At 38.1% G+C, this 13960-nt stretch overlaps 1 protein-coding gene and 1 long non-coding RNA gene across 7 annotated transcripts in view; one reads left to right on the top strand and one right to left on the bottom strand.

Moving 5' to 3' along the window:
* The window catches only part of DEPDC1 (DEP domain containing 1), a 60038-nt gene extending 52753 nt beyond the window's left edge, over positions 1-7285 (bottom strand). For all 6 annotated transcript variants that reach the window (XR_014234763.1, XR_014234764.1, XR_014234765.1 and 3 more), the window contains exons 1-5: positions 6994-7285; positions 4954-5219; positions 1764-1920; positions 1215-1333; positions 666-796 (exon numbers count right to left, since the gene is read on the bottom strand). Coding sequence is in view for 3 of the 6 variants with exons in the window: in XM_082356720.1 (XP_082212846.1) it covers positions 666-796; positions 1215-1333; positions 1764-1920; positions 4954-5219; positions 6994-7161 (841 nt within the window). In the remaining 3 variants the exon portion in view is untranslated. The remainder of the gene's footprint in view (positions 1-665; positions 797-1214; positions 1334-1763; positions 1921-4953; positions 5220-6993) is intronic.
* Positions 7286-7323: 38 nt separating this feature from the next.
* The window catches only part of LOC309613441, a 360537-nt gene continuing 353900 nt past the window's right edge, over positions 7324-13960 (top strand). The window contains exons 1-2 of the long non-coding RNA XR_014235724.1: positions 7324-7418; positions 8802-12832. This is a non-coding gene — a long non-coding RNA (uncharacterized lncRNA). The remainder of the gene's footprint in view (positions 7419-8801; positions 12833-13960) is intronic.

The raw sequence follows: 13960 nt of genomic DNA, 5'->3' as shown, positions 1-13960 counted from the left end.
TTCTACAGACAGCAATTGATTATAAAAAAATGAGCCAACATTTTCAGTAAATTTATTAATACATTTCCTATAAGCTTTCCAATACATCTGGCTTAAATTATTTCCCCAATTTTCCTATCTTATATCTGAAATCAGTACATTATATAAACATATATATAATACAAAGCCAGTGTTCTTTAGAATACTGTTCTTGAGAGTTTTGACTTATTTTATAGTGTGTTATTTTGGTTTTGCATGTATGTCTTGACCCCTTTAAATTTGTATGTAACTTCTCATGTAAGCTCCAGGAAGGCATGGACCGTTTTTCTCTTGTTCATCACTAATCTTTAGCACAGTGCCTGGTACATTGTTGGTCCTCAATAAAATGTGATTAATGAATAGTTTTAATCATACTTGCATATCTTTTGGATGCTTAACCCTGTCATTAAAAAAAGAAATCATTCAGGAATCCACCTTAAGAGCTAAAATAAGTGTGAATAATATTTATTTAAAAATTAGTCCACTATGATTACTAAAGCGCCTCTGATAAAAAACAGTAGTCTCCCTGATGTTCTCTCAACTGAAGTATTCTACTTTCTACATTTTGGTCTCTCTTTATCCCCACCATAGCTGCAAGCTTTGTTAGCATGTTTAAAATGATTCCAACTTCTTTTATTGATACCAACCTGATTTGTCTTGCAGTATAACTACTCCATGCTTACTTGTATTGGTCATGTTGTACATTATATACTGAGGAATTACTTGTTTGGGATTTATGACTTCTTCTAGGGATGACACGCCTAAAATTGTTTGCAGGCTAAATAGGAGAAAGAATACAAACTTTTTTTCCTCCATAAAATAAGTGGAATAGAATATAAATATGAAAGAGTTTGAATGGAAAACAAACAAAGCTTTTGGAATATTTTTCTTAAATCAACCTCTAAGATTTATTTTAGTATCTACTTTAAAGTATCTTAATAACCTTTGCAGGATTCCAATATAGACCCCAAACTAGAGCTACAACTTTGAGTCAAAGAAAAAGCAAATCATACTGAAAACATTCTACTTCTATTGTACCAGAACTATCGCAAGAATATTTATTAAGAAACATATACAGGTTAAATTCTAAGCTTTGTGAATTAATCTGTTCTTCCTCAACTGAATATCTTGATGAAAATATCAAATTAACATTCTAAACACCTCAGGAACTTGGTTACAGCTTAGTTATAGCTTACTAGATCAGAATAACATATCTCCAAACTTCTTCAACATCTTTCTGGCTTATTTCTCTTTTATCAACTGAGTTTTCTTGATCTTCATTGATTATTTCACAGTTCATTTTCTCTGCATTTTCCTGAAAAAAGAATTACTTTGGTTTAATATGGTATGCTCACATTTTGGAGATAATGAACTGACACCACTTCTAATATTTAGTAATTCTATTAGTATCAGCCCATTGTGGAGCTGTAAGGTGTCACTTGAAGAAATAATGCAATATATGGTAATAGAGCTTTTGGTTTTGCAGCTGCCTCCACTACCCTCAAATTAATTTAAAACAAAACATGCTTAAATTATACAAATACTATTTCAAGTATGTCTCACTACCATTTTTATTATCGTTTCTGTGAGTTCCAAACAAATTTACACATACATTTTTAGAACATAATATAGTTAAGAGATTCCAAGTGTTGGCTTCAAATCTTAATCATTCACTTTTAATGATTCTATTATTAAGCACGCAGTAATTATATTTAAACTAGTAACTAGTAAAAAGGCTATTTTACCTGAGAGAAATGTAATCCATGCTTTTTAGGAGTTCTCCGAGATAAGTTTCGTAATTTAAAAATACTATCTTTATCTTTGGAAAAGTTCTCTATTCTGTTTTTTCTCAATTCTGGATGCCTTCGTGGAAGAGTTTTAAGTGGAGAATTTGCAGGAAATCTGTTTTAAGAATAATATGCTATTAAATAATGTGAGATCGTAAACAAACTTTTAGTGCCCATTTATCTTAAAAATAACTCAAAAAACTGGATTTATTTACATTATCAAGGAATGAATCTTCTACATAAATTAATTTTCCCATTAAACCTTTTAAAAAATTTTAATAGTTTCCTGCTTTCTTTAGTAAACTGTATGTATTTTAACTTTATTCCTGTATAAATCAGGGTTATTATTAGGATCAATTCTTTTGGAGAGGTATCACTTACATAATAAATGGTTCTAGAATGTTACATTTTCTAAATTTCTCTCATTAGTTATCTAATTTGTATATATTTTCTACCCTTTGTAATTGTTCAATTTCCAGAACTCTTGCTCCTTTTGATTATAATGCTTTTCCTCCCTTCAATTTAATATAAAATATTTCAAAGATACAAAAAAGTACAGAATATAAAACAACATCCACATAGGTAACCATCAACCAATGCAACTATTAACATTTTATCAAGACTTCATTATCTTTCTTTAAATTAAAAAATTTTTTTAAATTTATTATTATTTTTCAAATTTACTTTATTTATTTATTTATTTATGGCTACGTTGGGTCTTCGTTGCTGCGCATGGGCCTTCTCTAGTTGTGGCGAGCGGGGGCTACTCTTTGTTGCGGTGCACAGGCTTCTCATTGCAGTGGCTTCTCTTGTTGTAGAGCACAGGCTCTAGGCACGTGGGCTTTAGTAGTTGCGGCGTGTGGGCTCAGTAGTTGTGGCTCGTGGGCTCTAGAGCGCAGGCTCAGTAGTTGTGGCACACGGGCTTGGTTGCTCCGCGGCATGTGGGATCTTCCTGGACCAGGGCTTGAACCCGTGTCCCCTGCACTGGCAGGTGGATTCTTAACCACTGCACCACCAGGGAAGCCCCATTATCTTTTTTTTAAGTGAAAGAAATTCTTTGCTAATTCTATTTCTCTCTTCCTAAGGGAAATCATTAACCTATAGTTAGTGTATTTCCTTCTTGTTCATGTTTTCATACTTTAAATAAATATACATAAACAATATCTCTATGGTATCTTTTAACATACATCAAGTTTATGCATAAGTTTTTAGTCACCTCAGAAGTTTTTTTCTTTTTCCTCTGTCCTAAAAATAGTTTCTTATATTCTTTCAGAAGATTTTTATTTTCATATTTAGGTATTTAATTCATGTATAACTCACACCAAGTTTCTTTATATGTAAGGGTTTATATTCTCAGCACTTAATGGTCTTAATTTAAATTTAATTAAGCCCAGATAATCAGGTAAGGCAATTCTCCCCTCATTGTTCCTCAAAATTGACTTGGACCTTTACATTATCAAATGAACTCTAAAATCTGCTTGTTAAATCCTACAAAAAATTATGTAGGGGTTTTGAATGAAAATGCACTGAATTTATACATCAATTTGGGAAGAAGTGACTTATTTATGACACTAAGTCTTCTCACTCATGAACAGAATATCCTTCTCCACTTATTACTTTAAGTACAATTTGATAATTTTCTCCAGTAAGGTCTTACACATTTTTGTTATACTTTTTTTAACTACGTCATAGTTTTGTTACCACTATAAAAGCACTAGAGGTAGACAGACTAGTTGAAGAGTTATGCAGAATTCCAGGTAAGAGAGAATAGTAGTCTAACGAAAAGAACATTCATGAAGAGAAGTAGACAGATCAGAGAATACTGAGGCAGCACGATAGACACGGTTTGATAATTACATCATATGTAAAAGGGAGAAGGGAAAGAATGAAGGCAACTACAGGGAAGACTGTGCCATTCATTCAGATATGGATATAAGAGGTCAGAATTTAGGTTAAGAGATGGTAGTGATTTTCCATATACTATGTTTGTAGTGCCTGTTTAATAGGCAAAAGCGGTCCTAAAGCTCAGAAGAGGTATTTGGGTTGGAGGTTTGAAAGTCATAAGAAAAGTAAGTGGAGACATGGTATGAGATTGCCCAGCGAGAGAGGTGAAGGGTAGACAAGCCTAGGACCTTGAGGACAGTAAAAGCTAAAGGATGAGCAGCAGCAAAGGAACTCAAAAGGTGACTGACGAGTAGTGGAGAGAGGAAAGATTTGTAGGGTGTTATACAAGATATTCATATGCTTGTTATTGCAGTTTACTTGTATGATATAAGTCATCTTTGACACATAGGCAAGAATCAATTTCTACAACATTTCATTTGAAAAGCACTAATTTTGTAGAGTAAAAAAACATGGGTATTAGAATCCAAAGACCTAATTTAAGGGATATATAACCAAGAACTCCGGGTGCAAGAGAGAAAAATCAATTATGCTGGCCCGAGGGTGTCAGAAAGTCCCCACAGAGGCTACAATACAGCTGACATGAAAAGAAACGTGTTTACTAGTCTGATGAATGTGTACATGAACATATTTCAGACCGAGGGAATAAAATTTGTTGAAGCATGGTCTCAGGCTCTTCACCTGTAAGAAGGAGTTAATAGCTTCCTTGCTGAGCTATTCTAGGGATTAAATAAAGAAAACATGTAACTCATAAAGTAGGGCTTCTGGTACATGGTAAATTCTTAATAAATATTCTCTTCAACCTGTGGTATATTTCTTTTGTTAGTTATTATATAAAGTTTGCTATTATTTATTTCATCACATGTGTTCTTAGATTATATAGACTACACGTCACTTGAAGGTAAGGACCTGTGAGAACTTGTCTTGTAATTCTTAAATCTATGAAACTAAAGGTTGATAATGTTCTGTCCTTGACATGTTATAGAGCTTTCAGAATATGTAAAAGTGACACTATCTCATTCTTTCCTCCCAACTCCTTATTTTATTATAAGTTTGAATTGTTCAGCAATAACCTTTAACTAACTTTAACTTTTAAATGGTTTTAATTGGACTAAGAGCAGTAAGTTTTCTACAGAAAATATTACTTCCCCTGAAGAGGCTGCTGTTTTAGTAAAAGTATATTAGAAGTGGAGTGAAACTTCATTGTTAAGTAATTCAGTTTTGCAGTTATTTCTTTGTTTAGTACCTGAATAGCTGACTGTTGTCATCAAGATTTTCTGATCCCCATTTGCCTTTGATATCTTCAATGACATGGTTCTTAAGAAATTTTCTCAATAGCTGGATAGTCTGTTGCCTTGTAACTTCAGGACCAAAATTGCTATTATTTCTTAATAGGTCATAAAGCCAGTCTACCGCTTCTCCTGCTGTAAAACAATTGCCAATTTTTTTAAAGTGTTGCCTGTGTTTCCTTAGAGGCATTCCCGCTCGAAAAGATGTGGTAACTTCATTCCACTGCAAATGGAAAGAAAAAAAAATTTTTTTAATTAGACAAAGAAAATTCTCTCATTCGCATCTTGTTAAATCATTAAAATTCATGAAGAAATCACTTGTCTTATTTGTGCTAAAGAAAATTTTACATCTCATACTGATTTCTTTTTATTAATTCTAGTGTTGTAATAATATTTTTATGTAATAGTTTTTGACTAAAAGCACTTCACTGGCTGGTTGGCTTATTTAGGAAACCTAGGAATAATGGAGAACTACAATGAACCCGCCTTTAGTCCTCAACAGAGAAAGCATTTATTCCTGCTTCTTCCTGTTTCTTTAACCTCAACTAATATTAATAATATGATAGTAGCATTTGTGTCATACACTATGCATTACACTCATTATTTCACTTTAATTCTCACAATTCTATGAATAGGTACTATTACTATCCTATTTTCAGATAAGGAATATGAAGCACAGAGATATTTAATTATTTGACCAAGGTCGCACAGCTAAAACCCAGGCATTGGACTGACTCTAGAACCTGCACTCATAACTAACTATGCAGGCCAAACAAAACTCTTGGCAGGCAATAGTTTTACTGGTGAAATACCTTTAGTATTAAAGTATTAAAGTATTACTATACCTTTAGTATATTTACTAGTGAAGATCCCAATAATTAACATAGAACAGATGTGGTAAATTAAGTTTTAAGTCTACTGTTTGTTTAATGACGCTGTGATATATCTACATTTTCAAAAGATACTCACACTTTCCAAAACTGTTTTCAAATTACCCAAACTTTTGGGTTCGTGGCAGGTCTAAGAGGAGTGGTATAGAATAAACATATAACTTTTTAATTAAAAAATCCTACATTAGAGGTTAAGAAATCTGATTTGTAACCCCAACTATGCTACTACTCGCTATGCTACCACTTATCTAACCTATGTGGTCCCAACATCACAACGCAGAATTTAAGGGCTGAAAACACAATAACTGTATTCTTTTCTTTCCACACTTCCACATTTCATATATTATTCAAGAAACTTATATTGAGCTGCAATTTATCCAGAGAATAAGTTGTTTGTTATTCTACAGATCACAGCACACTTTCACATACAGTATGTCTACTCTGGGACATCTCTTAGCCTGGGCATGTATCATTAGCTCTAGTTTACCAAGGTGGAAACTGACGCTCACAGAAGTGACTCTCCTAATGTCACAAAACCAGTGGCACAGTATCCTCTTGGATTGATGATCCAAATACACAAGACACTCTATGCAAGTACAAATCCAGTGACTACCAACAGTGGTTCCCGATGGGTACTTAAAATATTCTTAGTTATGAAATAGCTGTTACTGAGTGGCATTCAGTCGGTACATCCTGCATTAAATTCTACAGGACCGGCAAAACGAAGCTGTCACAAACAATCGGGCTTGCCTCCAGTCTGACCCTACAAAGCACTGGAACTCAAAACTCTTCTCGAATCCTTATGCGGGTAGAAAATCAGGCGTGGGGAGCCACTAAACTCAGAATATTCCAGGGGACGCCGACAGCACCAAGAACAGGAGTCGCTTAAGAAGCTGAGTCCGATGCGCCCACCCGGGGAGCCCGGAGCAAAGGAGGGGAACAGGCGTGTCCTGCAAGGGCCCGAGATACCCGTGAACTCCCCTCATTCTCTTCAGCCGCCCAAGAGGTTCTGGGACCTATCCCTCCGCCCGAGGGAAAACTACAAACGTTTTAACGTAAAAGAGACCATTACCCCGGCTGGCCAGTCTCGTTCACGCGCGGTCTTACCAGCCTGGTGGCCCGATAAGGCCCGGGAGGCACACCCTGATTCTCCATTCCGCCCACCGGGCCCGAAGGTCTGTCAGCGCCCGGTGCCCGGCATGGCGGCGGAAGGCGACACTCAGCCCCCGAGACGCCGGCAGCAACACAACCCCGCACAACCGTCGGCCCCGCCATCGATTTGAATACCTCAGAGCGCTGCGCTGATTGGCTGCGCCGTTGGGTCACGTGACGCGCCGCCCTGACCCCGCCGCCGTCGGCGTGGGCTGTGGACTCTCAAGGCTTTCGCGCGGGGCCGTGGGGCTTGCGCCGGCTGGTCTACTCCCGGGCGGGGCCGGAGAGACAGGCGCCCGGCCTCACCTGGCTCCCCTGTAGCTGTTTCTCCCTCTTGCGGTCGTTGGCGAGGCGGAGTCATGTTTCCACATTCAGAACGGGTGAGGCGGTTTAGTCCCCCACAGCATGGTTTGGAGCCCAGCCTTTGGGTTAAAGGAATTTGAAATTTGCAAAGAAAAAACGAACAGACAAGCCTTTTCTTCCTGGCCTTAGAGGATCTCAGGCAGTGGTTAGCATGTGAAACAAACCTGGGGCGTACTTTTCACCTGACGGATCCCTTGGTTTTGCTTCTGGGAAGCTTCCTGGGTGTATGTTGCAGTGCTGTCCCCTTCGTAGATTTTAGCAGGGGCCACAGTTCCATTCTCCCCAGTGCTAAAATGTAGGTTAACATCCCCGCCCCCCGTTCCACCTCCCCACCGGTTAATTCGGTAGTAAAATGGAGCTTAAGTAGTTTTCCGTAAGTGCACACAATAAGGGGCTTGGGACAGGTGATGCAAAACTTGCCAAATTGCTTCCCTTAAGAAAATCTACTGCCATATCAAACAAGAATTCTGGGGCTTCCCTCGTGGCGCAGTGGTTGAGAATCTGCCTGCCAATGCAGGGGACACGGGTTCGAGCCCTGGTCTGGGAAGATCCCACATGCCACGGAGCAACTAGCCCGTGAGCCACAATTACTGAGCCTGCGCATCTGGAGCCTGTGCTCCGCAACAGGAGAGGCCGCGATAGTGAGAGGCCCGCGCACCGCGATGAAGAGTGGCCCCCGCTTGCCGCAACTAGAGAAAGCCCTCGCACAGAAACGAAGACCCAACACAGCCAAAAATAAATAAATAAATTAATTAATTAATAAAAAAAAAAAATTTAACAAAGAATTCTGGCTATGTTTAAATCACCATTATACATTTGAGGGAATTTTAGAAATCTGCATCAAACGTCATTTTTCAAATGAAAAAGCTAAGTTTCCCAGCGTTGAAGAACTTGCCCCAAATCTCAGGTCCTGTTGGCTGACCTCATACTTCGTAGTTTTAATAAACGTTCCATCTCCAGTCGGAAACTATTTGGTGGTGGGAGTCCCTTAGTTCAGAGACTGAGAGGTTACCTGAGGGATTTGAAGCTGTGGAAGAATTAATTTGGAAATTAAACAGCAATTTGAAAGGATAGGCTTTAGTAAAAAGGAGAGGTAAGAGAAAATCTTTTAGGGTGGAGTAGTATAATGGCGTGCAGAGTTTACCTTACCTATTGAATTTAGGATTATTTCGTTGGAGATACATATATTTTCTGAACAGGACCTAAAATTCTTCTAGGAATTTTCAAAAAGCTCTTGGTGAACAGGAACAATCAACTCAGTTTTGCATTTGTGTTATGGAAAAGAAGTACAGTGATAGATGTTACAAAATAGTGTTAACCCTTTTTTTAAAATCTGGCTTTATGACACATTGTTCTAGGGTTTTCTTTTCTCTTTTCTTTTGTTTCCTATTTCCCTTTAGAATGAAATGAAGATGAGAATGTGGAAGCCAAAATTTATCTTGCATTTTTGCCCAGCTCCCTAGTTGAACATTATCTGATATACAGCCTTTGGTATGAGTAGCCACAGCCTAATATTACCTGTGTTTCCAAGACATAATCTGACAGGGGATACTATTAATGGCACAAAATTAATTTAAAATTATAAAGTTTCATGTGAAACATTTTAAAAGGTAACAATAAAAGTAAATCCAAACTTTTCATAAGAGAATGGTTGGAGGAGTTCTGAAAAGGTGTGCAATAAGATGTAGGCGTCATGTCTAGAGAAGACCTCTGAGACTATCTTTTAGTTGCTTCCATATTGTTTATGGGCTCACTCTGCATCATCCACCTTCTCTCCAACCATTTCTTTAGATAAGAAAATATCTAAAAGTTGAGGTTTTGTCAAATGTGGGTGGTTTGGCTTTCCTTAAGGTGACTTTACACATCTCTGCTCTTAGGAACTATTTATTGATTTCACAGCTTGATTCTTAGAAGTAATTTCATTTCTCTCATTACCAAGGTTTTAGGAGTCATTTTATCATCTTTTTCCTCAGTCTTCTACATCAGGATGTCTCAGGTGGGTTATAAACTACCTGCATTTGGATTACCTGGGATACCTGTTAAAATGCAGATTCCTTGGATTCCCCAAACAGTTTTGGGGGGGTGTATGTGTGTGGGTGGGCATAGTAGGGTGGTACAGGGTACATTCTTAGGAATAGAGGAGTCTTGAGTCTCTGTATATTTCATGGAGCTGATCTGCTAAAATGCCCGCAGACTGCCCAGCTGTGGACTTATATGTGAAAGAAATAAGGGCCTCTGTTAATTTACTCTTGTGGCTGAACCTAATCCTAATTGACAGAATGAATATCTCAAAGTAAAATGAAATGAATGCATCACCTCTTAAATATGATGAGACATAAAATATGATGAAACAAAATTTTTCCACCTTGAACAGAGATTATCTATCTTGGTAAGCTTTCTCCACTCTGCCTTGCAGTTTAATTTTTTTCCCACTAGAATGAAGATTCTATGGCAGAGACTGTGTAGTTTGTTCACTGCTCTATCTCCAGCTGCTAAACAGTACGTAGTAGGAATTTAGTAAATATCTGGTGAATGGATGAGTTTCTTATCACTAAAAAGAAAGCTTATCTATAGGTGATGTAATTCAGTTATCTTTCCTAGGAAACTTTTTATGAAATCTTTCTGCATATTTGTCAGATTTATTTATCCTTGAAATTTAGCCATTCTACCATGCTGTGTTTAGTTGTGAGTCTGATTACATGAATATTGACTAATATTTGGTCTGATCTGAGAAAATTTCCTCTTCTTTTATATTGTTCCAGTCTGTTCACCTCCTTGCTTCTGCAACTAGTATTATTGACTATTGATTATTTTATGATTATTGATTATTTTATTTCCTGGAGCTATCTTATTTTTCTAAAGTCCTTCCTTCCATAATTTTCATTTTATTATTTTTTTCCCTTAAGTTCTGAGAGAATTCTTCCAACTGAGCTTTAAATTCACTGGTCCAATTTCTTTTACTCTCTTATGTTTTATGGTAACTCACTATATGCTCACAAAGGACCCTCTTCTTTGAACTGCTGGTTTTTTCATTGCATACATTAATTTTCTTTAATTTATGTATTCTTATAAGAGACTTTAAAAAAATTTTACCATCAGTAACTGAGATGAGTCCCTGTGAAGACTGGATAAGTCCATGAAAGTATTTAAAAATAACTACTTTTTACTTTCAGCCATTCATTTCTCAATTCCTGTATCCTCAGGTATGCAGACAGATGCTATAGTTTAGGGTTGGAAGTATGGTTGACATTCATCATTTTGTCTGGCAGCTGACTCTTATTTCTTTTGAGAATAGTTTACTTCCTCATTTGGAGCACTACTTCTCCCACGGTAGCATGTATTCTGAATGAACTCTTCCATATTCCTTGCTCTCAGGAATGAGCAATATGTCCAACTGGGTCATAGCATTCTGCTCCCCTGACTCAATGAGGTAGTCACGTGACCAAGCTGAGTTAAGCAGAGTCCTATGAGATTTTTTTCAAACTGGGTCAAGAGGGAAGAGCCTTCTCTTTCTGGTGACTGAACTGAGAAGATATGAGCCAGGAGCCAATGGTGACTATAATTACAACTGAATAGAGACTTCTGGTCTGGTAAAATGCACTGATGCCAAAAAAGAAACAGAAAGGAGAGCTAGAGAGTGCTAGTTTTAGTCTTTCTGAGGCTAGTTATATCCCTATGATTTGATTATATGATTCATAATTTTTTCTTTCAGTTTGTTTACATATTTGTCACCATCTAAATGTTGCCAAACCAAACTTGAGTCCACTCGCCTGTGTGCAGTAAAGCCAGTCTACTGACACTGGGTTGTCGTGAAGGAAAGTGCAGTGTTTATTGCAGGTGCCAAACAAGGAGTGTGGACAGCTAATGCTCAAAACCCCCTAACTCTCCAGTGACGGGTTTCAGGGAAGCAGTTTTAAAGGCCAGGTGAGGGTGGGGAGTCGCAGGGTGAGTGATCAGCTCATGCACAATTCTCTAATTGGTTGATGGTGAGGTAACAGTGTGGTGTCACAGAGGTTAATATCATCAAGCCTCAGGCTCCAGCTGATCTGGGGGCTCTGTGCTCATGATCATCAAGTAGTTAACTTCCATTTGGTGGGAGTTTTAGTATCTGTAAAACGACTCAGGAATGTGCATCAGACACTGTTACCCATGTTCTTCAGGGAGGAACTAAAAATTCTGTGACTGATATATGGCAGATTAACTGTTTAAATTGTTACCAGTTCTCCTGGCCCAACTAATATTTTTGTCACTACATGTTCACATTCTTTCAATCATTAATTCTTGAGCCAGGCTTTTGTGACTCAGGGGGAGTCCTGGGAAACTACGGCTTTTCTACAAACAGGAGGCAGGCAGAGGACATGGGGTTGGAAGGGGGGGTCCTGTCCCGGGAAGTACCCACAGGGTCCTGCTCAGTTACATAAAGATCTCCAGTAAAAGAGAATTTTTCAAGAATACTAATGGTGTTGATATTTCTTAGGGAGGATGCCACTTAACTCCTTGGTAAGGTTTTATGTCATTCCACTATGTTACAGAACTCTATATAGTAACAGAAGCCATATGACTACATTGGGGAGATTATCCGGATTGCTTACAGTTGGGTGCTGGTCTTCCTGAGGAGCTTCTCAGGTGTTTGACAACTAAGCTATTTCTATGACCTATAGTGTTTTGTCTTTTGGGGGTAGTTTTACTTCCTGAGACCTCTAATCTCCTACCTAGTACAGAGTAGATGGAAGTCCCTAACTTATTTTTCCAAAGCCTCTAGTAAAGCTTGTGGTTTCAAATGCACGATCCAAGTCTACTGAGGTTTGAGAGGAGAAGGAGGAGGATGTGGACCTATAGTTAGGCTGCCGTATTCCATATTTTTCTGTGTTGTGTTTGGGTGTGATGGAATAATTTACAGGAAAGAAACATTTGGGGTTGAAAAGACTGTGAAGGATTCAGTTATGTGATTTTTTTTCCCCTATGCAAAATTGTATTAACGAGCTTCCAAGAGAGTCCCTAATGATTCATGCTTCCTGGTATTTAAGTCCTTGTGTCATCCCATTACAAACCAAGTATGGCCAACCTGTGTAACCAATAGGATATTGCAGAAATGACAATGTGACTCTTGACACTAGATCAGAAAAGAAATTCCTGCTCCAGTCTTGCTATCTCTTGGATCTTTTGCTTTGGAGGAAGTCAGTTGCCATATTCTGAGGCCATTCAGGCAGTCATTTGGAGAGGTCCCTGTGGAGAGGAGCTGAAGCCCTCTATTTAACAATCAGCACCGTTGAGCCACCAGAGTGGATCCTCCAGCCCCAGTCAAGGCTTTGGACAACAAGCCTCGGGCAACATCTTGACTGCAGTCTTATGAGAGTCCCTGAGCCAGAGCTACTAAGCCATATATGGACTCCTGACCTACAGAAACTGTTCAAAACAATAAATGTTCATTGTTTTAAGCAGTTAAGTTTTGGGAGAATTGTTACACAGCAATCAATACATGATTAATATAAAGATCCTCATTGTTCTTAAGAAATCAACTGGATAAATGGTAGTAGAGTTTATTCTGATGGAAAAGATTAGGGGAAGAACAAATACAAACCAAGATTTCTGCATTGGACTTGTTAATTATGAGATACCAAGTAGAAATTCAAGTGCAGATGTCAAATATGCAGTTGGACATAAGATTCTTGAGTTTTAGAGAGAGGTCAGAGTTACAGAATGCAATTTGAGAGGCATCTGTATATAGATTCTATTTAAAATTATAGGAAGAGGTGTAGATAGAGAAGAGAATAGAGCTCATCACTGAGTCACTCCTGACATTGAGGAGAGGAAGAAGAGCTAGCAAAGAAGTCAGAAAAGGCACAGTCATTGAGATAGGAAAAGAAACTAGCCTGTGTGTTAAGGAAGCCAAGAGAATAAACTCTCCAGAAGGGAGTGATCCACACTGTCCAGTGACCTGAGAGATTGAGCAGGATGATAGCAGAGAAGTTGTCTGTGGGAGTTGGAGACACAGAGATCAGCAGCACCTTCATGAGAGCAGTCTTAGGGTAGTGGGGGAAGAATGAAGGACAATTGGAGTGACTTGACAAGAGAATGGGAGTGAGGAAGTTAAGACAGACATCACTAACAGGTTCATGAAGTTTTGCAGTGAAGAGGAGGTGAGAAATGTGAAGGTAGCTGGGAGAGGATATGAGGGCAAGAGGGGGGTTTCTATCTGATGTATTTATAATTAAAAAATTTAAGATACAGGATACAAGGCTATGTTTGTAAGCTGATGAGAATAATTAAGCTCAAGAAAATAATTGATGATGCAGGAAAGGGATAATTGTGGGAGCAAACCCCATGAGAAACTGAGGGGGAATGGAATAGAAGTGGATATGCTGGCCTTTGATGGGAGCGGGAAATACTTCCTCCCTTCTATTAAGAAGGCAATTTAGGCTTTTTCCTTAGTAATACAGAGAGTGTGGGAAGTGAAAACATGTCAGAAAAACTGTCTTGCCATCTCAACTCCTACTCTATATAATTAACTGAAGGAATTAATCTCTGATACAGATTTTGATTGACCATTCGTTCGACA

Source organism: Balaenoptera borealis (genome assembly GCF_965194805.1).
Source record: "Balaenoptera borealis genome assembly, chromosome: 1".
Taxonomy (NCBI): Eukaryota; Metazoa; Chordata; class Mammalia; order Artiodactyla; family Balaenopteridae; genus Balaenoptera; species Balaenoptera borealis.
The sequence above is the reverse complement of the archived record's forward strand: the minus strand, read 5'-3'. Positions and strand labels throughout refer to the sequence as shown.